This window comes from Pseudophryne corroboree, chromosome 6 (assembly GCF_028390025.1).
Source record: "Pseudophryne corroboree isolate aPseCor3 chromosome 6, aPseCor3.hap2, whole genome shotgun sequence".
NCBI lineage: Eukaryota > Metazoa > Chordata > Amphibia > Anura > Myobatrachidae > Pseudophryne > Pseudophryne corroboree.
In genome coordinates, this window is record NC_086449.1 from 74,758,558 (window position 1) to 74,784,608 (window position 26,051).

General features: G+C 48.0%; 1 protein-coding gene across 1 annotated transcript in view; it reads left to right on the forward strand.

The window, feature by feature from the left end:
• MAST1 (microtubule associated serine/threonine kinase 1) overlaps nt 1–26,051 on the forward strand; it is a 104,761-nt gene that overhangs the window by 44,626 nt on the left and 34,084 nt on the right. Inside the window, exons 6-19 of the mRNA XM_063929762.1 lie at nt 2,366–2,441; nt 4,032–4,113; nt 4,761–4,918; nt 7,410–7,485; nt 8,035–8,244; nt 8,903–9,004; nt 9,796–9,925; nt 10,011–10,078; nt 10,166–10,254; nt 23,008–23,216; nt 23,774–23,912; nt 24,045–24,177; nt 24,933–25,098; nt 25,414–25,515. Of these exons, the coding sequence (XP_063785832.1) occupies nt 2,366–2,441; nt 4,032–4,113; nt 4,761–4,918; nt 7,410–7,485; nt 8,035–8,244; nt 8,903–9,004; nt 9,796–9,925; nt 10,011–10,078; nt 10,166–10,254; nt 23,008–23,216; nt 23,774–23,912; nt 24,045–24,177; nt 24,933–25,098; nt 25,414–25,515 (1,740 nt within the window). The remainder of the gene's footprint in view (nt 1–2,365; nt 2,442–4,031; nt 4,114–4,760; nt 4,919–7,409; nt 7,486–8,034; nt 8,245–8,902; nt 9,005–9,795; nt 9,926–10,010; nt 10,079–10,165; nt 10,255–23,007; nt 23,217–23,773; nt 23,913–24,044; nt 24,178–24,932; nt 25,099–25,413; nt 25,516–26,051) is intronic.

The following is a 26,051-nucleotide window of genomic DNA, read 5'->3' on the forward strand; positions in this document are numbered from 1 at the left end:
GATATGGAAGGCTGACCCTCCCACTGCAGGGTGACATAGACCGAATGGTGAGATATGGAAAGCTAACCCTCCCACTGCAGGGTGACATAGACAGAATGGGGAGATATGGAAAGCTAACCCTCCCACTGCAGGGTGACACAGACAGAATGGTGAGATATGGAAGGCTGACCCTCCCACTGCAGGGTGACATAGACAGAATGGTGAGATATGGAAGGCTGACCCTCCCACTGTAGGGTGACACAGACAGAATGGTGAGATATGGAAGGCTGACCCTCCTACTGCAGGGTGACATAGACAGAATGGTGAGATATAGAAAACTAACCCTCTCACTGCAGGGTGACACAGACAGAATGGTGAGATATGGAAGGCTGACCCTCCCACTGCAGGGTGACATAGACAGAATGGTGAGATATGGAAGGCTGACCCTCCCACTGTAGGGTGACATAGACAGGATAGTGAGAAATGGAAGGCTGACCCTCCCACTGTAGGGTGACATAGACAGGATGGGGAGATATGGAAGGCTGACCTTCCTACTGCAGGGTGACATAGACAGAATGGTGAGATATGGAAAACTAACCCTCCCACTGCAGGGTGACACAGACAGAATGGGGAGATATGGAAGGCTGGCCCTCCCACTGCAGGGTGACATAGACAGAATGGTGAGATATGGAAAGCTAACCCTCCCACTGCAGGGTGACATAGACATAATGGGGAGATATGGAAAGCTAACCCTCCCACTGCAGGGTGAAACAGACAGAATGGTGAGATATGGAAGGCTGACCCTCCCACTGCAGGGTGACATAGACAGGATGGTGAGAAATGGAAGGCTGACCCTCTCACTGTAGGGTGACATAGACAGGATGGGGAGATATAAAAGGCTGACCCTCCCACTGCAGGGTGACATAGACAGGATGGTGAGATATGGAAGGCTGACCCTTCCACTGCAGGGTGACATAGACAGAATGGGGAGATATGGATGGCTGACCCTCCCACTGCAGGGCGACATAGGGGCAGATGTACCAAGTCTTGGAGAGTGATAAAGCGGAGAGAGATAAACTACTAGCCAATCATTTTTCAAACACAGCCTGTAACATGGCAGTTAGGAGCTGATTGGCTGGTACTTTATCTCTCTCCACTTTATCTCTCCAAGATTTAGTACATCTTCCCTTTAGACAGAATGGTGAGATATATAAGGCTGACCATCCCACTGCAGGGTGACACAAATGGAACAACAAGCTGTGATGTCTAGTGTTCTCTACAGTGCACTGTGACATTCTGTTACCAGTGAGATGTTCCTCCCACTGCAGGGTAACATATTTACAGACAATAGGACCAATGATGTGCATACTGAAATCAGAGGCAGAACTACTGTGGTAGCAGCTTATATGGGACCGCAGATAGAGGTTCTTCTCTTCCTTCAAAACACCATGTAGTAACAGTGATCCGGCCAGTGGTGCAAGTAGAAATTTTTTCTTAGTGGTACTGATAGTAAAAATGGGTGTGGTCGCGTGTCATGAGGAGGCGTGGTCACACGAAACCAGGGGAGTGGCTACATGACAATAGGGGCATGGCCACATTGTGCCAAACACCGTAATACCCCTTACACATTATGCCAAACACCGTAATGCTTATTACACATTATGCCACACACCGTAATGCCCATTACACATTATGCCAGACACCGTAACACCCATTACACATTATGCCAGACACTGTAACACCCATTACATATTATACCACACACTGTAATCCTTATTACACATTATTTCACACACTGTATTGCCTTACATATACCACACACCGTAATCCCTCTTACATATTATGTCACACACAGTTATGCCACTGACACAATTTCATGTCTCACACACAAAATACCCCTTATAAATTATACCCCAGTGGTGGGCTAGCGGTACTGAGTACCACCACCATATTTCTTAATGGTACTCCATATCACCCCGTACCACCCTACTTTCAGCACTGGTGATCCCACAGACAATATCTCACCTGCTCCCATGTACTGAGACTCCCTCTAGTGCTCGGCCCATGGCTGCTCTTATCGTAACCAGAAGGAAGCCTGTGGTTGGTGCACAGAGTAGACAGCTTCTCATTGGCTAATAAAACAGTAGCACAGACTGATCAGTAAATGGAGCTTCAGTAAGCCGGAGAAGGCTAGCAATTGTCTGTTTCATATACATGAGGGCCCTTATCAAATTTTGCTATGTGGCACACAAATGTCTAGTTACGCCTCAGCTTGCCACTTTAAGTGAATGGAGATCTTTCTATCCCATAGCAGGGTGACACAGTAATGTTTGGTTCTTTGAGGTGTGGAGACTACAGGTAACCTTTCTGTTCTGTCTCTGTTTAGGGGGAAGCCCTATGGATAGTCCTCGGAATTTTTCTCCTAGTGCCGCTGCTCATTTCTCATTTGCATCATCACGCAGGTAATAGAGGATGTACAGTATGTGTGTGCGATAGCAATACTCACCCTGCAGGAAGTTAGGGGAGGCAATGTACTAAGATGGTTAGGTCAGCGCATGGTATGATATAAGCTACAGGTATTTCCACAGGCGTGTCTGAGGTGCCTGGTCGTGTGTGAGGAAGAGGAATCAGGAACCAGTCAGTAACCAAGATTGTCCGTGGAACATGAAACAAAGCCTTCTACAAATATGTTTATATTAATACAACCTCTATGTGTAAATATGACATACAGTAGGATGCCAAATAAATAAGTGAATATGTCTGTCTATCTATCTATCTATCTATCTATCTATCTATCTATCTATCTATCTATCTATCTATAACTATATATCTACATATGTAATATACACTACAGGACGGTTAATAATTTTTCTGAGTGTTTGTCAGTCTCCTCATCCTCTTCATTTTCAGATATTTATATATTTATGTTTGAGTTTATGGCATACCATTAGCTTATATTCTTATAGCCTGTCTGCCACTGTTCTATGTGATTATTTTTTGCTGGCGAAGCGGCAGATGTACTAAGTTATGGAGGGAGATAATGTGGAAGATAAAGTACCATTTGATCAGCCCCTAACTGTCATTTTTCAAACACAGCCTGTAACATGGCAGTTAGGAGCTGATTGGCTGGTGCTTTATCTATTTCCACTTTATCACTCTCCAAACGCTTAGTACATCTCCCCCTAAAACTCAAAAAATAAATAATACAGGTTGAGTATCCCTTATCCAAAATGCTTGGGACCAGAGGTATTTTGGATATCGGATTTTTTCGTATTTTGGAATAATTGCATACCATAATGAAATATCATGGCAATGGGACCTAAATCTAAGCACAGAAGGCATTTATGTTTTATAACCTTATACACACAGCCTGAAGGTAATTTTAGGCAATATTTTTTATAACTTTGTGCATTAAACAAAGTGTGTCTACATTCACACAATTCATTTATGTTTCATATACACCTTATATACACAGTCTGAAGGTCATTTAATACAATATTTTTAATAACTGTGTGTATTAAACAAAGTTTGTGTACATTGAGCCATCAGAAAACAAAAGTTTCACTATCTCACTCTCGCTCAAAAAAGTCCGTATTTCGGAATATTCCGTATTTCGGATATTTGGATATGGGATACTTAACCTGTATTCCGAAATACGGAATTTTTTGAGTGAGAGTGAGATAGTGAAACCTTTGTTTTCTGATGGCTCAATGTACACAAACTTTGTTTAATACACAAAGTTATTAAAAATATAATATTAAATGACTTTCAGGCTGTGTGTATAAGGTGTATATAAAACATAAATGCAGTCTGTGCTTATACTTGGGTCCCATCTCATTATGGTATGCAATTATTCCAAAATACGGAAAAATCCGATATCCAAAATACTTCTGGTCCCAAGCATTTTGGATAAGGGATACTCAACCTGTATAGGGAACTCTGAGAGAAAGGCTCAGGGTGAGACTAGGTGGCTTTGCTTGTCTTTACCTACTGTCTAATGTCTACATGACCACACAATTGTGTTGTATGGATAAGTGCTCTTACCCTTTCAGCAGGACAGATGGCCGCCGCTGGTCTCTTGCCTCCCTTCCATCATCCGGATATGGGACAAATACCCCAAGCTCCACTGTGTCGGTGAGTAGCGAGCCCCCCCAATCGGGCATGAAAAGGAGTAAATGGAGGTGCGATGAAATAGATCGTTATCATTACTTCCCTTTAATTAAATTACATCTCCGGGTGCCCCATATACTGTCCTGTCATGTTCTGTCTGGTTGGTAGGGGTCGTCCAATCAGCCTCGGGCAGCAGCCAGGTTCAGTCACTCACACGGTGACACTAAAAATCTTGCAGGCTGTTATGCTGAGCAATGAGGGTTGGGATCTCCCACACTGGGGGGGCCCTGTGCCTGATTCTAGCTAATGGGATGGGGGTGACTGTCACTAAAAAGTTTTGACTGTGTGTCTTCCTTTACTCTGCTCATCCTTCTTCCTATTCTCAATTCATCACTCCACCTTCTTCCTTCTTCTCACCTCATCTATTGCGGTCTTGTCTGAGCTACATCCTTGACTTCTTCCCTCTAGTCATCCACCTATTATCCTCTGTACTCCTCTTTTCTCTACATCTGCCTTTTATTACCTCTCATTGTTCTGCTCCTTGCCACTGAATCACATTTATCCATTATCCATCTATCATCCTTTCTCTTAGTTTTGACTTACGTTTCCCCATTCTCTTACCCATGCTATGCTTTTGCTGTCCTCTTGATTCCAAACTCTTGTCCCCGCAGTCCTCCTCGTCTTCTCAGGAACGTCTGCACCAGCTCCCCTTCCAGCCCACCTTGGACGAGCTTCACTTCCTCTCCAAGCACTTTGGCAGCACGGAGAGCATCCCTGATGATGATGGTCGAAGATCACCGGCGGTTAGACCACGCTCTCGAAGTTTAAGGTTGGTTGGCCCCATTATACTGTCCTACACAGGAGACTGATCTCTGGGTGACATGTACTTACATAGTTCTTCTCAGTTTATGAATATCATTAGTGCTTGAGGACAATACCTACTTGTGACCGGACGGTCCCGTGCGAAAGCCACGTCCCATTCCCAGTACACAGAATGGATGTTTAGGTCACACGGGACCTGGCCACGTAGGGGATTCCCGCTTACCGTCAGTAACCGCCTGTTACTGACTCCACCCACTGTGCCATGGGTGGGTTTATGCTGCCACCACCAAACTCCTAACCTGCCGTGGCGCTTGAAACCATGGTTCTGCTCTGTATGCGTCGACACGCTACCTTACCACACCTGTGTGGTGTTGACGAATCTCCACTAGTCGCTTGACTAGGCCTCTACCGGTAGCTGGCAGAAAGCGGAACTTGGAGACGTTGGGTGCTCCCTGGACAGCTGGAGAATGGGGCTATGTTTGGCATAGGCCTGCAGGTCACAAGATGAAGCAGTCTTCTTGAGGCAGATGATATTTAATGCCAAATACAGCCTTCAAAAATGCTCAGCAATACAGCAAGATGTTACAGCAGAATGAAACTGGTATAATACACTCTGGAGCTCACAGGCTACCTCTTTTTATACAATAAAACCACACAGTATCACAGGGGGTAATATCCCCCCTGAGTCCTTTCCATCCAATCAGGAATCTTACAAAATATAAATAAATTACATTTTAAAAGGATTTAAGTGCAAAAAAGCAATTTCCTTCTTCCTTTCACACAGACAACGTTTGGTATCAGTTTAACATTCACTATTGATAAATTTATCACATACTGTAGCTTCAAATACGGTTTGTATTTGATTTGCCAAATAAATGTTCTTCCTTCCTGCATATACCATTCAGGATTCATATATCAATTAAATCAGCTCCATGAAACAGGTTCCAAGCCCATACTACTTAACATATGGGATAAGGAGATCTCTCGTGATTAACATCTTTCTCTAAGGAACTTAAGGGCCGTATTCACGGGCCGATTTGGGGAGAGATGTGTGCTGAGCGGTTCGCTCAGCACACACCTCTCCCCCCGCTCAGCACAGCGCGATATGTGCTGAGCGTGCGGGGGGAGACGGGGGGGGGGGGGGGGGGCGCTCATTTCACCCGGCGGGTGAAGTGAGCGACTTGCTAGATTGGCCTGCATGCAGGCCAATCTAGCACCAGCGATAGCGATGCGCGGGGCTGCGCATCGCTATCGCTGTGAGGGGTACACACGGAGTGATCGCTGCTTAAAATCTAAGCAATCTAGTCAGATTGCTTAGATTTTAAGCAGCGAACGCTCTGTGAGTACCCCCCTTTACACATCAAAAGGTATTGTCATTCACACCTCTGCTAGGACAGGGCCATTAGCATGTCACTTCCTATTCAGAGAAACAGAGGATGGTCATCCAGACAAACATAGGAAGTGCATCCTTCCGGTTAAAATGCAGGTCTAAAATATCTTAAATATAAATACAGTTAAACATGCAATCCTACAGTTGTGCACAGAGCACTACATATGACATGTTGAAATATGACATTAAACATATTTTTAAACAGTCTGCGCCCAGCGCCGTAGGTACATTTCAAATATGGTGCCTAGCACCGGTTGCATTCAAAAAGTGGCGTCAAGCGCCCATTGTCTCTCCAAATGGCGCCGGGCACGAGGGGTTAACCCCTTCAGTGCCAAGGCCGCCATCACCCCTGTGGCTGGAGGGTCTCTCCGGCCACACTACTGCAAATCACTGTTATATTAGTGCCACATGGTTCATACAGACGGCATAGAGGGTAAATGGGTGCCTACTGTCATCACCTCAAAGGACTCCCAGATTTTCAAGCTAAACACTAGTCAATCCCATTGAGCAGATTCTTTGGCCTCCAAGACCATCCCATGTTTTCGGTCTGCCAAGCAAACTAGACCAGTCATTGGGAGTGTATTCCATCTGTCATAGATTGAAACACTTAAGATGCGGAGAGTGTGAAAAACAGAGCTTTGGCTTACCAAGCGCGTGAACACCAGAGGTTATGGGCTGATGGCACATGAGAATGCACCATGACCTATGTTTGGAATGGAATACAGTAGCTCAGTATAGATGCTGGGTGTACACTGGTCACTTAAAATTAATGAGGCATAAACACTATTATATCTTTTTTGAATAAAGGACATTTACGTACAATGATCAGTGTCTTAGGAGGTGACACATATAGGAAGAACATCATCCAGGGTCTGATCCTCTAGGCTGACATCCACTATAGAGACTCAGAGTACCGGCCTAGGATGGCACTTTTCATAGGGCACTAGACAGACATCTCTCCAGCCATATCCACACAGAGATGGAGTGTCAGACAGCATAGCATTAGCGAAAAGGTTATAAAGTTGCTATGCACAGTGCTGCCATTCATTAAGGCTTATGCAGTGCATCCCATGAATATGATCCTAGTGACATTGTCCTCATTTTGCAGCCCCGGGCGATCTCCCTCGTCTTATGACAATGAAATAGTTATGATGAACCATGTCTATAAAGAGAGATTCCCAAAGGTAAGTCAGAACTTTTGTGTATTCAGAACAGAAGACGCAATACGTGCTCCAGGATGGTTGCGGAAAAGTCCCAGGGACATTTATATAGAACAAGGGTAGATTATACAGACATTAGCGGCCTGTGTGCGCTATATAAAAGCCTCTATCAGGCAAAGCTTTGTACAAGTACAGAACACTATGGGGACAAACAATTAAAGTAAACGTATATTATACCATATACAGAAAACTATAGTTACCTTTCCATAAGGGTCTGATATGGATTCTTACCCAGCTCACACCAAAGCTTTATATCCCAGTTCTGTTGAAACAACTTAGCTACAAGTGCCTTCTTCAGCAGCGTAGTCACGCCATATGTAGGACACATGGTTACTGGCTCTTCGGCTGTAGGCAGCAGTGCCAAATTACCAAAATGCCCTTTGCTTCCCAAACCCTGGCCTACCTTTATCCAATACACGTAACCATACAGATAATCGGCTTAGCTACTCTTAGGTTTGATGCCCATTCCCTGGCTAAGGCCGAATAACATGGAATTATGTTTGCATCTTGTAGGCCACAGCACAGATGGAGGACAGGCTCCGGTTGTTCATCTCCAACTTCTCTCCAGAAAATGTCTTGCCTCTAGCCGATGGCGTCCTGAACTTCATCCACCACCAGATTGTGGAGCTAGCCAGAGACTGCCTGACGCGGAGCACCGAGGGCATGATCACCAGCACCTACTTTTATCAACTTCAGGATAACCTGGACAAGCTACTGTTAGATGTGAGGACCAGGAGATGGAGGGTGGGAGAAGAGAGCAGCGCTATGGATAATGAAGTGCTTTAAACTAAATGGGAATGTTTTATTATTGCAATAAACCCTCCTCCCTCCCAGTAGCAGATCCATGAGGTGGTCACCCACAGGATCTGCTCTCTTCTAACTGCACTGGCCGCCCTATGATGTTCTGGGCTTCCCGTTTGGAATTTCAGTGCAAACTCCATCATTCAAAAGCCAGGCTGTGGGCACTAGAGCATTGAAGGTGTTCTTGCACTGGCAGGAATTGGTTACTCCTGACCTGGGGTCTGGGGCATGTTCACTGCTGACAGCTAATGGAGTAGGGGGGTTCGTTGCTAAGAAAAAAACGCAATAAATGGATTGTGAATTAACAAAGCAAGGTAGATAAAGACGGAATAATAAAGAGAAAAGGTGGGTGAGAAGAGCAAGACCTGGAAAAGATGGGAGAGAGGAGGCAGAGACAAGTAGGAAAGCTGTTTAGAAAAAGACATACAGGCACCAAAGCGGAGAGTAGAGCTGGAGAGGGTGAGCCGGACAGAGAACAGAAGAAGATTGAGAGGGCAGGTAGTAAAGAAATTGAAGTTTAATAAAGTTCATGAAAGCATTGTGGTCCAGGAACACCACATAATCTCCTCTTCCTCCACAGGCAGTGGAACGGTCGGATGGGTCGGAGGTGGCCTTCATCGCCCAGCTGATGAAAAACCTGCTCATTATCATCTCCCGGCCGGCCCGTTTGCTGGAGTGCTTGGTGTGTTTGATTGCTATTGCTTCCTATTGTAATACAAGCTGCTACCAAAGTACTGATATGTTCCCCCTTATTGTTTACTAACATACCTTATACTGGATGAAGCCTAATGGCATCCCGACACTCAGTCTTATTTTGAAAGGGACAGTCCCTTTCTTGGATTAAGATTCCACTGACCAATTTCCTTTCTGTATAATCCCTCTTCCGGGTGTGATATGTAGTAGCTCTGTATGGAAAGTGACCCTTCTGTCTCCCAAAAGTTTTTCTGTGGCCTCAGTTTAAACAGCAATAAATACTCTGTGCGTATTTGTGAGTTTTAAGAGAAGTTTGATATTTAATAGACTTCTGCAAAATGCAATTCTCCGTGTTCCTCCTACAGCCTAAATTCCCCCCCCCCCGACAACTGTCCCAGTGATGCATCTTCCTGCAGCATTCAAGTGTTGCTCAGGAACGCCCAATGCTTCCCCAGTCACCACTAGTGGGCAGCAGAGAGGAAACAAGGCAAAACTTGCAACCTGTCGGGAAATCACTGTCTTTAGGAGAATGGCCACCATACTTCACGTGTACCCTGAGTGTTTGCAGCTGTGCATTGCTAGCTGAGTTTTCTGCCACCGCCCACCAGAACGTCTATCCATTTCTACCATCACAAGATAATTGGCTCTATTTAACCTCATCTTTAGATTGCCTCTTTGGAACTGTTGGTGATGTGATGGAGAGCAGAGGTTCTCCTATTGCCACAGTCACTCATTGCCATAAGACGTTGTACACTTATTTGCATGCGATACCTTTTACAGGAATTTAACCCTGAAGAGTTCTATCACTTGTTGGAGGTGGCTGAGGACCAGGTGAAGGAAGGGAACCTGAAGACGGATATACCTCAGTATATCCTGAGACAGCTGGGGCTTACCAGAGACCCTTTCCCAGGTAACCATCCTTATGTATTCTTGGTCACACAGTCATATAATCTAGCAGAAGATCTAAGAACTGAACGGCCCTTGTTCCTCTACAGAGGTGGCAGCTGCTGAGGAGCCAATCCCTGTGGAGACACACACACCAGAGAGTGATGACACTGGAGAGGTGAGAGGACAGCTTTACCCAGTCACCTTACCCTGCCTTTGCCCATTGTTATCTATCTGTCTGATCAATACCTCTTTATTTATTTAGAGTAAAGGAGGAGCTGCCTCTAAGCCCATAAGACCCCCTGAGGAAAGTGACTTTGAGAACATTAAGCTGATCAGCAATGGCGCCTATGGGTGAGTGAGCCAGGAGCAAGCCAGGGCAATAAGGCACTACAGGATTTTGGATTTGTGGAGTTTAAGACAAAGACAGCTGTGGGGCCCTTTGCAGGAATACGTAACCACCCACTGTGTTAAATACAGGAATACAGTCACTTAGTAATGAGTGTGAAAATGCACTCCGATAGGGACACACAGCCAAGTAGGCCTGGACTGGTAGTATGGCAATTCTGGCATTAAATAGAAGAACTACTGTGCCTGATAGAATTTATGGGGATGTGATAGAATCAGTGGGCAGTGATGGAATCGGTAGGATGTAGGGGAATCAGTGGGTAGTGATGGAATCTGTGAGTTGTGATAGAATTGGTGGGATGTGATGGAATTGGTGGGATGTAATGGAATTGGTGGGATGTAATGGAATTGGTGGGATGTGATGGAATCGGTGGGATGTGATGGAATTGGTGGGATGTGATGGAATTAGTGGGATATGATAGAATCAGTGGGATATGGTGGAATTGGTGGGATGTGATGGAATTAGTGGGATATGGTGGAATTGGTGGGATGTGATGGAATCAGTGGGATGTGATGGAATTGGTGGGATGTGATGGAATTAGTGGGATATGATAAAATCAGTGGGATATGGTGGAATTGGTGGGATGTGATGGAATTGGTGGTATATGATGGAATTGGTGGGATATGATAGAATCGGTGGGATGTGATGGAATCGGCGGGCAGTGATCATATCAGTTGGCTGTGATATTATCAGCAGACTGCAAAGGCAAGCACAGTAGAAGGGGGGGTGGAGGGTACCGGTTGCCCTGAAACCCGCCTCCTCTTGGCCAGCTGCTCAAATTAAGACAATAACAATAGTAAATAATATGATTACTGGAGCTGCTGCCACATCATGCAGTGTAAGGGACAGAGCAGAGCCGCTGCACATGCCCAGTTGTAGCAGCTTCTTCTTCCAAGTTTGCTAGTGTGAGGTCTCAATCAGTGCACTTGGCCAGAGAGTAGCTGCCAGGAAGAAGAGACAGGAGCCTTACCATGAGGTGGGAGAATGTGTGCTTAGAAAATGCAGTTCTGTCTACTACTGGTTCTATTACAGTATGTTTGTTCTTGTTTTTTCTTTCTGTCAGGCGGCGACTTTCTACTCGCAGACAACTGCAATTTCTCAGATTAACGATCCATATTGAATTAGGCCCAGTATCCATTGTATAAAAAGTCCATGCGTACATAAATGCATGGCCGGATTAAGGGAGGGGGTGACAAGTCGTCCTGGGGCTCCCACACACTAAAGCCTCCCACACATTGTAGACCTCCCAGCTGTCTCGATGTCCCACTCGCAGGCTGCAGTGTCCCGTGGGCAGGGGGGTGGAGTCTGACACTGCTACTTTGCATTGCTGAACAGCAGAGAATGGATGCACCCGTCATCCACAGACTCTGATGGCTCCAAAGTGCTGGACATGCCCCCAGCATGACGAAAACGGGGGTGTGGATCTCTAGCTCTGCATTGTGCTAGAGGCCAAACCCCCTTGTCACCAAGACAAGAACCTGTGTGCACGCTGTTTCTCTGAAATAGTGGGGGCTCCCACAACCTCGGGCACCCTGGGCCCCCACCTGCTTTAATCCAGCCCTGCATAAATATAAAGGTTACTAGATTCTTCTACAGCTCCCTCAGGCTCCATAGTTCCGCATAGAGGGCTAATAAAGCTCGGATCGCACAAACATTATGCAGATTTTCTGACAAGTGCGCACGCGCAGGGCAGATGGGAACCCAGGTGGGTTCGGCCCGTTTTACGGGGCGGCCGCGTGGCGTCACACGTACACCCTCTGTGACAGGTAAGATGGCCACACTGTGCCTGCCTTAGCAGCCAGGCTGTGCAGGCAGGGTGCTTCACATAATTTTGCGGGCCCAGCGATATGATCGTGATTGAATTGCAATCACATCACTGGTGGCCATTAGCATCCTGGACGGCCTTGCCGCGTGCTGGGTGGCCCCCAGCATGCGATCATCAAAACTGCATCTGAAGCTGAATAAGGTCCACTGTGAGATTGTGGATTGCATTTGGAAAAAAACCCTCTAGAAATCCTGCATTTGCCTCTGGGCTTGGGCTGTGATAATATCAGTGAGCTGTTATGGAATCAGTGGGATGTGGTGGAATCAGTGGGATATGATAATATCAGTGGGCTGTGATAATATCAGTGGGATGCATAGGCGTGCGCAGAGACTGACTGGCGGGTGCCGCTCCGGACTTCCCCCCCTCCACGGCATTATAGTGTTCTCTCACCTCCCCTGTCCTGGATATAGACTGCTCACCTGGGCAGCCCATAGACTGCTCACCTGGGCGGCCCAGGTAAGCAGTCTATATCCAGGACAGGGGAGGTGAGAGAACACTATAATGCCGTGGAGGGGGGGAAGTCCGGAGTGGCACCCGCCAGTCAGTCTCTGCGCACGCCTATGGTGGGATGTGATTGAATCAGTGGGCTGTGATAATATCAGTGGGACAGGATGGAATCAGTGGGATGTGAAAATATCAGTAGGATGTGATGGAATCAGTGGGCTGTGGTAATATCAGTGAACTGTGGTGGAATCAGTGAACTATGATGGAATCAGTGGGATGTGATAATATCAGTAGGATGTGATGGAATCAGTGGGCTGTGGTAGTAATATCAGTGAACTGTGGTGGAATCAGTGAACTATGGGGGTCATTCCGAGTTGTTCGCTCGTTGCCGATTTTCACTATATTGCGATTAGTCGCTTACTGCTCATGCGCAAGGTTCGCAGAGCGCATGCGCTTAGTTATTTTTTTATTTTTTTTAAACACATTTTATTGGATGGATCATGAAATAGGTACAATGATAACATAACAGTGCACCCGAACATTTTGGGTGCTTAAAATACAAATGTAGGTACAGTAAATTGTTACTACAACAGCATGGATCCTTTTTTGTTTTTGTGTTCTTCCGTGTTTAGAGATTCAAGTTAGAGCATAAAAAGTGGGAAACTCTCGGCAACGGAGTGGCCTTCCGTCATAGAGAGTCAGCAATGGAAATGAGAGAAAGAGAGTGCTCAGAGAGCGAGCAGAAGGGGACAGAAAGGCATAGGAGGCTGGGCACCTCCGGTTGAAGAAAAGAGGGGGGGGAGTAGAGAGAGGGAGGAGAGGTGGAGGGGTAGCCTTCGGGGACTAGAGGTGGATAGGACCTTGGCATGCCGTGTCAGATTATGAATGGGGAGGAAGCCTGTTGTAGGTTTAGCCACGGGGACCATACTTTATCGAATTGCTTCGAAGTATTACGAATAACTGCGGTCATGTATTCCATTTTGTGGACATACCATATCCGAGAAATTATCCCCTGCATTGGTGAGGGGGTCGGGCTCTTCCAGTCAGTGGCAATTTGGCATGTCATTGCCGAGACTATATGTCGGAATAGTTTGTTTTGGTGTCTATTGAGGGTAGGAAGAGTCATGGGGAGCAAAAAGTATTGGGGGTCGGAGGGGATGGAGGTGTCAAATAAGCGCGAAAGCATGGTGATGAGTTCACCCCAAATTGTGTAGATTTTAGGGCAGGCCCACCATATGTGTAAGAATGAACCAATGTCCGTACACCCCCTCCAGCATCTATCTGGAGTATCGGGGAACATAGTATGTAGACGGGAAGGGACATAGTACCATCGGTAGAGTAATTTATAGATATTTTCTTTAATTCTCACACAGATGGAGCTGGAAGCCGCATTGTCCCAAATATCTACCCAGTCCTCATTGTCTATAGTGAATCCCAATTCCTTTTCCCATGCCAATTCATGAGGGGCCCGGGATGTTGTGGGGAGGTCGTCCAGGAGGGTGTAGATGTCTGATATGAGGCCTTTAGTGTTGGTGCGTTTCCAGCTAATGTATTCAAAGGGGGATAAATGTCTGTGGAGAAGGGTAGTGGTGATGGTGGAGTGGAAATGTCTAATTTGTAGATAGCGGAAGAAGTCCGATGAGGGGATTATTGTTCCTTCACGGATATCTGCGAATTGTGGGAAAGTAGCTGTGGAGGTGATATCATTAACATATAAGATACCACTCATGCGCCAAGATGTATGCGTGGCTCTACTCATACCTGGTGGGAAGGCTGGGTTGTTAAATAACGGAATTAGCGGGGACGGGTATGGGGCCAAACTGAACCGTCTATTTGTCAGGTCCCATGTTGCCAGGGAGCGGCTTACTACAGGGTGCAATAGGGCCGCACGGGGACGCTGGTTCCGGTGAAGCCACAGTAGAGAGGATAGTGTAGCTAGGCCCGTCTCCTCCGCCTCTATCCCCACCCAGACCTTCCGTGTCCCGCCCTCGTTGCACCATTGTGCACATTGAGCGAGTTGCGCGGCATAAAAGTATTTCTTAAAGTCCGGGATACCCAGGCCGCCGCCTCTGGAGGGGCGTTGAAGCAGTTTAAGTCTGACTCGAGGACGTTTAGGATTCCAAATAAAGAGGGAGGATTGGCGTTGTAGGGTCTTGAAGACGTAAGTAGGGACGTAAATCGGGAGAGTCTGAAATAAGTACAGGAGTCGGGGGAGCACGCTCATCTTGACGGAGTTAATTCTGCCTATCCATGATATAAAATAACTGGACCAGTCCACCAAGTCCTCCTTAATTGTCTGTAATAAACGGGGATAATTTGCTTGGAAAAGTTGGTGGTGATGGTGGGTCAAGTACACACCAAGGTATTTAATTTTCTTGGTATGCCAGTTACAGGGGAGGATAGTTTGAAGGTCTTGTTTGAGAGCTGCCGGGATATAAAAGTTGAGGACCTCTGTTTTGTTCACGTTTATTTTATAGCCAGAGAGCTGTGAGTATGAACTGATCTCAGATAAAAGCGCGGGGAGGGATTGGGCTGGGTCAGTGAGGGAGATCAGGACGTCGTCGGCATATAACGCTATCTTGTATTCGGATAGGCCTGTGGGTATTCCATGTATAGCATTGTTGTTGCGGATCCTTGCTGCTAGGGGCTCCATGACTAGTGCAAAGATTAAAGGGGAGAGGGGGCATCCCTGCCTGGTACCATTGGTGATCCCGAAACTGGAGGAGGAGACACCGTTAACCATAACCTGGGCCGACGGAGAGCGGTAGAGTGCTTTAATTCCCTCTAGAAAGTTTCCGGAGAATCCCATTTTGTCAAGGACTGCAAAGACGAAAGACCACGATATGCGGTCGAAGGCCTTCTCCGCGTCGAGAGCCAAAATGAGAGAGGGAGGTTTCCGTTTTTGGATTGAGTATATTAGGTCTATAGCCCTTCTGGTGTTGTCAGACGCCTGGCGTCCAGGAATGAAGCCGACCTGGTCCGGGTGGACCAGGCCGGGCATCAAGGGACCCAGACGGTTAGCTAGTATTTTCGCGTATATTTTCAAGTCAACATTCAATAATGAGATTGGTCTGTAATTTAAGCAGCTAGTCGGGTCTTTGTCAGGCTTTGGGATTACCACTATATCGGCCCGAGTCGTCTCCGGCAGGAAGGAGGCTCCCTCGAGGATACCATTAAATAGGGAGGCTAGGTGTGGGGCCAGTTCCTTCGCGAAGAGTTTATAATATTGGGCTGTGAAACCGTCCGGACCTGGAGCAGCCGACGAGCGCATCGATCGTATGGCAGCTATTGTCTCCTCCTCCGAGATTCGACTATTTAGGGCTTCCAATTGATTGTCGGATAGGGTTGGGAGGGGGGTATCGGATAAATATGAGCGCACTCCCCCGGATCCGTCAGGAGACAGCAGGGGCTGGTCAGGTAAGTTATAGAGGGAGCCATAAAACAGGCGGAAATCTTCAGCCATCAATTCAGGGTCATATGTATAGGTTCCCCTTTGTGACGAGTACAGTTTATCTATTGCACCCAGCGCCTGCTTACGACGTAGTTTGTTGGCTAGTAGGGTATCTATTTTATCCATTTTGTCGTAAAAACGTTGTTGCAACTTCCGAAGAATTATTGCCGCGCGGTTGGATAGGAGAGTGTTGAGTTGTCCTCGGAGGGAGTCTATCTGAGTGAGTAAAGAGGGGTCGGGGGATGCTTTGTGTTTGGATAGTAAGGTGGCTATTTCTGATTCGAGGGAGTCTATTTCCTGTGCAGCTTTTTTCTTGATTGCCGACGATTTTGCTAATAAGGTGCCGCGAATCGTGGCTTTGTGGGCTTCCCAAAGGATATTAAGTGGAATGTCGGGAGATTTATTTTCAGTGAAGTAGTGTGTGATCGCTAGTCTAGTTTCCTCTAGTGCAGAGGGGTGTTGTAGAAGCGAGTCATCAAGACGCCATTTAAATTTCCTATGAGGCGTGCGGTATATATCTATGAGGAGGTAGACCCCAGCGTGGTCCGTCCAAGTCAGTGGTGTAATGCCCGTATCCGAGATCAGTGGCACTAGGGCAGTGGAGATGTGGATCATGTCAATCCTGGAATAGTGTTGATGTGGAGCTGAGAAGTGCGTAAAAGCTTTGGTGTGGGGGTGTTGGGAACGCCAAGTGTCACAGAGACCGTGGAGTTTCATGGTGGCGGTAAGTGTGCGGGAAGCCCGAGGGAGGGTCGTCATGGAAGCATGAGGCGGAGGACCAGATCTATCCAGCAAGGGGTCGATTATGGTATTAAAGTCACCACCCATGATAATGCTTCCCTGTGCTTCTCGTGATAGGCGTTTGGAGAGAGAATCAAAAAACAAAGATTGGTCTTGGTTGGGGGCGTAGGCGGAGACCAGAGTGAGAGCCTTAGAGCGGAGGGTACCCATTACCATAAGGAACCGTCCGTCTGGGTCTGTCACCGTCCTGGAATGGATAAACGGGATATTACGATGAACTAAGATGGCCACACCCCGTTTTTTGCAGTCTGCTGAGGCAAAATAGGACTGGGAGAACCATTTGCCCTTAAGCCGAGTGTGGGGACCGGTGAGATGTGTTTCCTGCAGGAATGCTATGTCAACTTTCTCACGTCTGCAAGCACTCAGGAACACAGTACGCTTCCCAGGGGAGTTCAGGCCATTTACATTGGCCGAGAATATTTTAAGAGACATGATTATTTACGTGGGGGAGTACGGCATGTTGCCAGGTATAGTCCAGCGAGGTACAATTTGTGCCAGGCGAAGGCCACCCCTCCGGGCCAAGCAAGAGAAGGAGCAGGGAGGTCAAGCAGAGGCCACAAGAAAAGAGAGGAAAGAAAGAACATAGAAAAGAAGAAGAAGTACCCCAAACGGGGAAACATCCCTGAGGTTGTGGGTCCCATTTAGGGGCCGCTAGGAAAAAGCATCGAATAAGTAACATTATAAACAACAGTAAGGGATTATAGGGGGGTAACTGAGCTACCATGTGAGAGGGTGTGAGTCACCCGGGCCATGAAGGCTGGGAATGGCTATGACCTTTTTACATTTATAGCAAACATAATATAATATAGGACATTGAGAACTGTGTCCATACAACAAAAATGCAAACATAAAAACAAAAAAAAAATGGGGAGGGAGAAAGGAGGGGAGGGGGGGGGGGTTGAAGGAGAGGGAGGGAGGAGGGGGAGGGGAATACCACGGGGATTCAAACAATTATAACTTGCTTATAACAGCATTAACCGAGGATAGTTACGATACTGGTAGTTGAACTGAGGTCGAATCCTCCACTGCTCACACTCGTTTCGAGTCGTGGAGGCGTTGCACCGACAGTTCATGCACTATACACATCGGGGGGTTTCCCCAGGTCAGGGAGGATCCTTGTCCACGTTGCGCTGTCGGGTCACCCGTGTCCAGTCGGGAAGGGGGGGCTGAGGGTGTGGCGGTTGGGATGATGAGGCCGCCATGTCATCTACAGCTGATGCTGGGAGGAGATCTAGCTTTGCCAGCAGTTCCTGTCCTTGGGTCAAGGTCTTGACCGAGTGAACAGAGTTATTGACCGAAACGTGTAAGTGGAAGGGGAATCCCCATCTGTATCTGATCTGATGTTGTCGCAGGATCCGGGTGACCGGTTGGAGGTCTCGCCGTTTTTGGATAGTGGAGGGTGCCAGGTCCTGAAAGATCTGCAGCTGCGTGCCTTTAAACAGGATCTCCGATGTGTCTCGAACTGAGGACATAATTTTCTCCTTCGAGCGGAAATAATGGAAACGGACAATAACATCCCTGGGCGGTTGAGCGGGAGATGGTTTTGCCCGGAGTGCTCTATGTGCCCTATCGCAGAGGCATTCTTCGACCGTGAGGTCTGGTACCAAGTGAATGAAGAATTCTCTCAAGAATGTTGGTAGTGATGGGCCGAGGACCGTTTCTGGAACGCCACGTATGCGCAGATTATTTCTACGCGAGCGATTTTCTTGGTCCTCTTGTCGCTCCTTGAGGGTCTCCATTTCCTCGTGCAATCTAGCGAGTTCACTGTCAATGCAGTGTTGGGAGCGGCAGAGATCGTCCGTCTTTGTTTCCAGTGCATCCGTCCGGTTACCGAGATCTGTAAGGTCCGATTTAAATTCAGCTATAGCGTTCGAGAGTTCCTGCTTGAACGCGGACTGCACTCCCTCCAATAGGCTCGACATGACCGCCTGTATCTGAGGATCGATACCCGCTTCCGACGAACACGGAGAGGAGGGGGAGCTTGCGGCCATGGTGGGGTTCTGTGGGCCCTTGGACTTTGAGCCAAAGAAGTTAGTCGGAGCTTGCGATGCTTTTTTGTTTTTGGACATAGTGGCATATATCCAAAAGAGGTAGGGTAGGAGTGGGGGTAAAAAAGAAAAAGGAAAGAAAAATTATTGCTGGGGGGACACAGTCCCGAGTCCGTTTAGTGAACAGGTAGTCCGGTCAGGTCCGATCCTCCAACCGCGGAGCTGGGGGGTAGGGTGCCAGAGTATTATATATAGGGTCTAACCATTTAGCTATGGCACATGTAGTGTTTTATTATTTTGCGTTAAATCATCTTGAGAGTCATCTTAAGGATAGGTCTGGGATGTGGGGATCCGAATATCATAACGCTGAGGCCGTGACTCTTCCAGGCGCCAACTCCGCCGTCGGGGCAGATCGCGGTTCGATCCCCTATTCAGTGGCCCGGGCGCACTTGGGTGGTATTAAAGCACTTCCATAGCCGTCGCCGATGCTGGCGGTAGTGTAAATAGAATCTGTACTCCTGTGGGGGTGAGGAGTGTGTGGTATAGTGCGGGTTATCTTTACCCTGGCTGGGTGCCAGAAAGTAAAATGGTGACTCTGGGCTCCTGTCGTGGGATTCTATGGAGCAGGGGTGCAAATAAGAAATGAGTGCTGTGGCAGCAGCAGGTACTCACAATATTCCAGGATGGCTGGGTGCTGAAGGCAATGCAGCCTTTTTAGGTGTGCTGTAGAGATTTCTAGAGCTGCAGGTGTGCTCAGCCTTCTCCAGCTAAATCTCCAGGAATCCAAGATGGCCGCAGCAGCACTTGTAGGGCTGCTTCTTTCCCCTCTTTTATCCCTTGTGGGGCTGCTTGTGACACAGAGGCTCTTTGGGGGTGCTTAGGGGTGTCCAGCCACGCATGTGGGGGCGATCCGGGGTCTCGGGGAGCCCGTCGCGGCCGCGCTCCGATCCCGGAGCCCACGTCCGGGTCGTCCCCGAACTCGAGGTCCCGGCTTTTGGGCGCGTGGTAGGCCGCGGCGGCCGGAGGTAGCGGGGGGGCCGCAGGCCCGCTTCAGCAGCTGCACAGCTCCGCCGGAGGGGTCCGCAGGAGGGATAAGGCCACCACAAGCCGCTGCCAACGGTCCGGAGGGGTGGAGATGAGGGTCCCGGGTCCCGCGGGCAGCTCTGGAGCCCAGCCCCGCGAGGCGGTGAAATCGAGGCCCCGGCTTCACAGGAGGGGGAAGGCCACAATCCGCAAGGGCAGCCAAGGCCGCCCTCCGACTCCGCAGCACGCTTCCCCTGGCCGGGTTGATGTGAGCAGAGGCAGTGGGGTAAGTGCAGGGGGCACCAGGGTACCAAATGAGGATGTTTTATATATTTATGTCGGCCAGTTTGCAGGAGCTCCTAGGAAGTGCTTCCTCTCCCATTGCCAGCCAGGCCACGCCCCCTGCGCTTAGTTATTTTACACAAAAGTTAGGTATTTTACTCACGGCATAACGAGGAATTTTCATCGTTCTGGTGATCGTACTGTGATTGACAGGAAGTGGGTGTTTCTGGGCGGAAACTGGCCGTTTTATGGGAGTGTGCAAAAAAACGCTGGCGTTTGTGGGAAAAACGCGGCAGTGTCTGAAGAAACGGGGGAGTGTCTGGGCGAACGCTGGGTGTGTTTGTGACGTCAAACCAGGAACGAAACTGACTGAACTGATCGCAATGGCTGAGTAAGTCTGGAGCCACTCAGAAACTGCTAAGAATTTTCTATTCACAATTCTGTTAATCTTTCGTTCGCAATTCTGTTAAGCTAAGATACACTCCCAGAGGGCGGCGGCTTAGCGTGTGCAATGCTGCTAAAAGCAGCTAGCGAGCGAACAACTCGGAATGAGGGCCTATGATGGAATCAGTGGGATGTGATAATATCAGTAGGATGTGATGGAATCAGTGGGCTGTGATAATATCAGTGAGCTGTGATGGTATCAGTGGGATGTGATAATATCAGTAGGATGTGGTGAAATAAATGAGCTGTGATAATATAATGGGGATTTGATGGAATCAGTGGGATGTGACAATATCAGTGAGCAGTGATTGAATCAGTGGGATGAGATAATATCAGTAGGATGTGATGAAACAAGTGGGCTGTGATAATATTAGTGGGATGTGATGGAATCCGTGGGCTGTGATAATATCAGTGAGCTGTGATGGAATCAGTGGGATTTCATGGAATCAGTGGGATTTCATGGAATCAGTGGGATGTGATAATATCAGTGAGCTGTGATGGAATCAGTGGGATTTCATGGAATCAGTGGGATGTGATAATATCAGTGAGCTGTGATGGAATCAGTGGGATGTGGTGGCATCAGTGGGATGTGATAATATCAGTGGATATCAGTAGGTTGTGATAGAATCAGTCCCCAGTACTCCTCAGCCCCAGTCATCACCCCTGCACCCATCCCCTGGTACTCACTATGCTTTCCTCATTCTCCAGCATGGTCCCTACTCTTAGTACAAGCCTGTTTCTGCCCATTTCTTCTACATATGCTGAGAGGAACCCAATTTCTGCGCACTGCTCAGACAGCCACAGCCGGTGTTGTACTCCTCTATGTAACTATCATGCACCACAAACGCCTACCTAATGGGGCAGCCGCACAGGCAAGATGCCTACCCCTACTGGGAATATAAATATATTCTAGAACATGCTGTAAAAGTGTCTACATGGACACATTGTATCGGTCCCGTAGGTAATATACGGTTGCTTCTCGTAACGAGCAGTTTACACGTCAATCTGACACTTTCCATCCAGATGTGTCCCGATCACATCAGGCCTTTGTGCGTACACCCTGTGAAGCACGGGCACCCTGTGAAGCGCGGGCACCCTGTGAAGCGCGTGCACCGGAGGAGTTTTTAGCTCATCCGTGGTAGCAATAAATTGCTCAACTACGTGAACAGCTGTTCAGCAGGCATTATATATTGGGCATAGGACTTTGGGGAGCAGGATGGCTGTTATGCTGGGTGCAGTAGTGTATGTACTGTATTTATTATTAGCTATTTATATAGTTCTCACATATTCTGTCCACATTAGTCCCTGCCCCAGTGGAGCTTACAATCTATATTCCCCATCACATGCTCACTAGGGTTGTCATTTTCTTTCTACCAGAAGCCAATTGACTTTCCAGTATACTTTTGTAGTGTGGGAGGAAACCCACTCAAGCACAAGGAGAGCATACAAACTACACACAGAAAGTGCATAGGACTGGAATTGAACTCGTGACCTCAGCACTGTGAGGCAGCAATGCTAACCTCTACGCCAACCATGTCCAGCAGCTAAAGTTATGCGATACAGAGTGCAGGGCAGTGTATATAGCGGACATGGGTTTACTATGCATATTAAATACTTGCCAATCTGTTAATTATTTATCTTTTAGTTAACTACTACACATGCTCTTTATTGTTTTGCAATACATTACCACACACTGTGCCAGAGCAGCCATCAGGGGGGACTGCGGGGACTGTAGTCCCGGGCCCTTATAGAGAGGGGGACCACCCCTGGCTCCTACCGCCAATACCTGAAGAGCTGCACAGGATGCACAACAACAGCGAGCTGATGCGCATGGAAGACTTAAAACAAGCCTTCCCTGCACATCAGCTCTGTGAATCGTTCGTGCAGGTTTGCAATGCTCCACCCATATGTAACATTATGATGTGTGACATCACATAGGGGTGGAGTGGTGTGGCGAAATCTTATTTTATTTTTGATTTGCGGGGGGAGGGGGGGGGGTTGTTTATTTTGTCAGTCCTGGGCCCCACAACACAATTTCTGATGGCAGTTCTGCACTGTGCTATTCAACCCTCTACTGTTCGGGCCTTCCCATACTGAGAAGCTGGACAGCTGAGGTGCAACACGACCTGCAGATGGCGCTGCTGAGTTTGTGCCATGTACATGGATGTCAAATGCTATTTATCTGGAGAAATCCTCCTATTATTGCAGTTTCCTTCAGTGATCGTATTCGGCCAGTGATCACTGAAATTGTGCATCCCCCCATCTGCACATACAGCAAAGATTTGTAGGCACTCTCAGCTTTGTCCTGCTCCTTAAGACACATCTTCCTTTAGTCTGTGAGCTCTGAGTCCCAGTGACCATCCACAATATCCCTGGAGTAAGAGAATCCTTTCTGGTACATCTGAATTCCTGTGACCTGGACCCCTCTTTCTCCCAACAGAGCAGTGTACCTGGTGCGCCACCGTGAAACCCGCCAGCGCTTTGCCATGAAGAAGATCAACAAACAGAACTTGCTGCTGAGAAACCAGGTCCACCAGGCCTTCATAGAGCGGGACATCCTGACTTTTGCACAGAATCCATTTGTGGTCAGCATGTTCTGCTCCTTCCAGACGCGCAGACACCTGTGCATGGTGATGGAGTACGTGGAAGGTGAGGGAGAGTACACGACAGGCTCTTGTTCTGGTCTGTAGTTATTATAGGTAGCAGAGGACTTTGTAGACCTTCAGTTAGACGACTTGCCTCATAGTATTGCATGTAGTTCTGGTGGCCTCACCTCCTGGAGGATCTCGAGGAGACCATGGAAGCCAAGAAAGATTTCTAAACACAAAGCTTTTATGTACTGTAGGATACCTTGAATAGACCGAGATGTCTGTAATAGGAATAAACTCAAATCAGTTCTGAGAATCAACCATTAACTATCTCGGATGACCGTTTGGGTCCTTCATTGCCATGAAGATTATGGGTGGGGCATTTAGGAAAATTGTTCCATAGGTAAATATGAAGGCTGTACCCCATAGTAACCATTTTCTAAACTGAGCTAGAAAACCAAAAGTCATAATCTGGTTGCTATAGGCAACTCCTTTTCTGAGCAAATACCTCTAAAACAGGTGTGATGAATCTGTTCCTATGATTTTTGCCTATGTATACCATTTACCTGTCTCTGTGTCCACTCACCCTCTTCCCTTTACCTGTTCTGTCCCTGGCAGGGGGAGACTGTGCCACTCTTCTAAAGCACATTGGTGCTCTCCCCCTGGAGATGGCACGGTTATATTTTGCTGAGACGGTCCTAGCTCTGGAGTACCTGCATAACTATGGGATTGTGCACCGTGACCTGAAACCGGACAAGTAAGGAGCAGTCGGTGCTTATACTATGTACTGTACATGTATAGACGTGTGTTCTCTCTCTTCACTCACTTTACTCATGATGTTTTATTTCCTTCCCTATTCTCCCCACTTCTTCTTCTTATCTCTGCTCAGTCTACTAATTACTTCAATGGGTCACGTCAAGCTGACTGATTTTGGCCTGTCCAAAATGGGGCTTATGAATCTTACCACTAATTTATACGAAGGGCACATCGAAAGTGAGGCCAGAGAGTTCCTGGATAAACAGGTGACAGGAAATCCCATGTCACATAGCTCCCTCCTGCCTGTGTCACCCTGTGGTGGGAGGGACAGACCCCATGTCACAAAGCTCCCTCCTGCCTGTGTCACCCTGTGGTGGGAGGGTCAGACCCCATGAAACATAGCTCCCTCCTGTATGTGTCACCCTTTGGTGGGAGGGACAGACTCCATGTCACATAGCTCCCGTCTGTCTGTATCACCCTGTGGTGGGAGGGACAGACCCCACGTCTCCTAGTCCCCTCCTGTCTGTGTCACCCTGTGGTGGGAGGGACAGACCCCATGTCACATAGCTCCCTCCTGTATGTGTCACCCTGTGGTGTGAGGGACAGACCCCATGTCACAAAGCTCCCTCCTGCCTGTGTCACCCTGTGGTGGGAGGGACAGACCCCATGAGACATAGTTTCCTCCTGTATGTGTCACCCTTTGGTGGGAGGGACAGACCCCATGTCACATAGCTCCCGCCTGTCTGTGTCACCCTGTGGTGGGAGGGACAAATCCCACGTCACATAGCTCCCTCCTGCCTGTGTCACCCTGTGGTGGGAGGGACAGACCCCACGTCACATAGCTCCCTCTTGCCTGTGTCACCCTGTAGTGGGAGGGACAGACCCCATGTTACACAGTTCCCTCCTGCCTGTGTCACCCTGTGGTGGGAGGGACATATCCTATGTCACATAGCTGTGTCACTTATCTTGTGTGATCCTTATAGGGAGGGACCTAATCTTGGTTCTTGTCTGACTTTGGCAGGTGTGTGGAACCCCCGAGTATATCGCTCCAGAGGTCATCCTGCGGCAGGGGTACGGAAAGCCGGTGGACTGGTGGGCAATGGGCATTATCTTGTACGAGTTCCTGGTGGGCTGTGTCCCATTCTTTGGGGACACCCCGGAAGAGCTGTTTGGTCAGGTGATCAGTGGTGAGTATAAGAGGTGGCTCAGCCTGGTATATGTCTCCCCCCCCCCCCCCTCCCGTCTTCCTGTGTAATAATGATGTTTATATCACCTCTTCATCCCTCTGCCTCTTTGCATTCACCATACATGGTCTTCCTCCTACTCTGCGTACAACTGGCGTGTCTTTTGTTTTGTCCCCATTCACTTCCTGCCCATGTTAGAGGCTGGCACTGCCGATCTGGCAGCTCTGGCTAGAGCTGTGTGTATGACGGGACTGTTTCTAGTCCCAGGCCCCGCCTCCAGATACTGTTTCCCACTTGCCTCTATCTACTCTCTTTCAGATGACATTGTCTGGCCTGAGGGTGAGGAAGCACTACCAGCAGATGCCCAGTATCTCATCTCCAGCCTCCTGCAGACAGACCCCTTACTCCGACTGGGGACAGGTGAGAAATACCAGGGCCGCTTTCATAATGAGATGACACCCGGTAATAAGAGTATCATCCTATATTAACAATGGGATCCGGTTTTTAGGTCGACAGTAAGTAGGTCGACAATGTTTTGGTCGACCACTATTGGTCGACAGGGTTTCTAGGTCGGCAGGGCCTTTAGCTTGACATGTTCTAGGTCGACAGGTCAAAAGGTCGACATGAGTTTTTCACTTTTTTTTTCTTTCTTTTTCATACTTTACAATCCACGTGCACTACAATAGGGAACAGTAACCTGCCTTGCCATGCGAGGGGACACGGTACACTAATTGGGATTCCCGGTCACTGTACTGAGAAAACAACACCAAAAAAACATAAAAAATGCATGTCGACCTTTTGAGCTGTCGACCTAGAACAGAGGTTCTCAAACTCGGTCCTCAGGGGCACACACAGTGCATGTTTTGCAGGTAACCCAGCAGGTCCACAGGTGTATTAATTACTCACTGACACATTTTAAAAGGTCCACAGGTGGAGCTAATTATTTCACTTGTGAT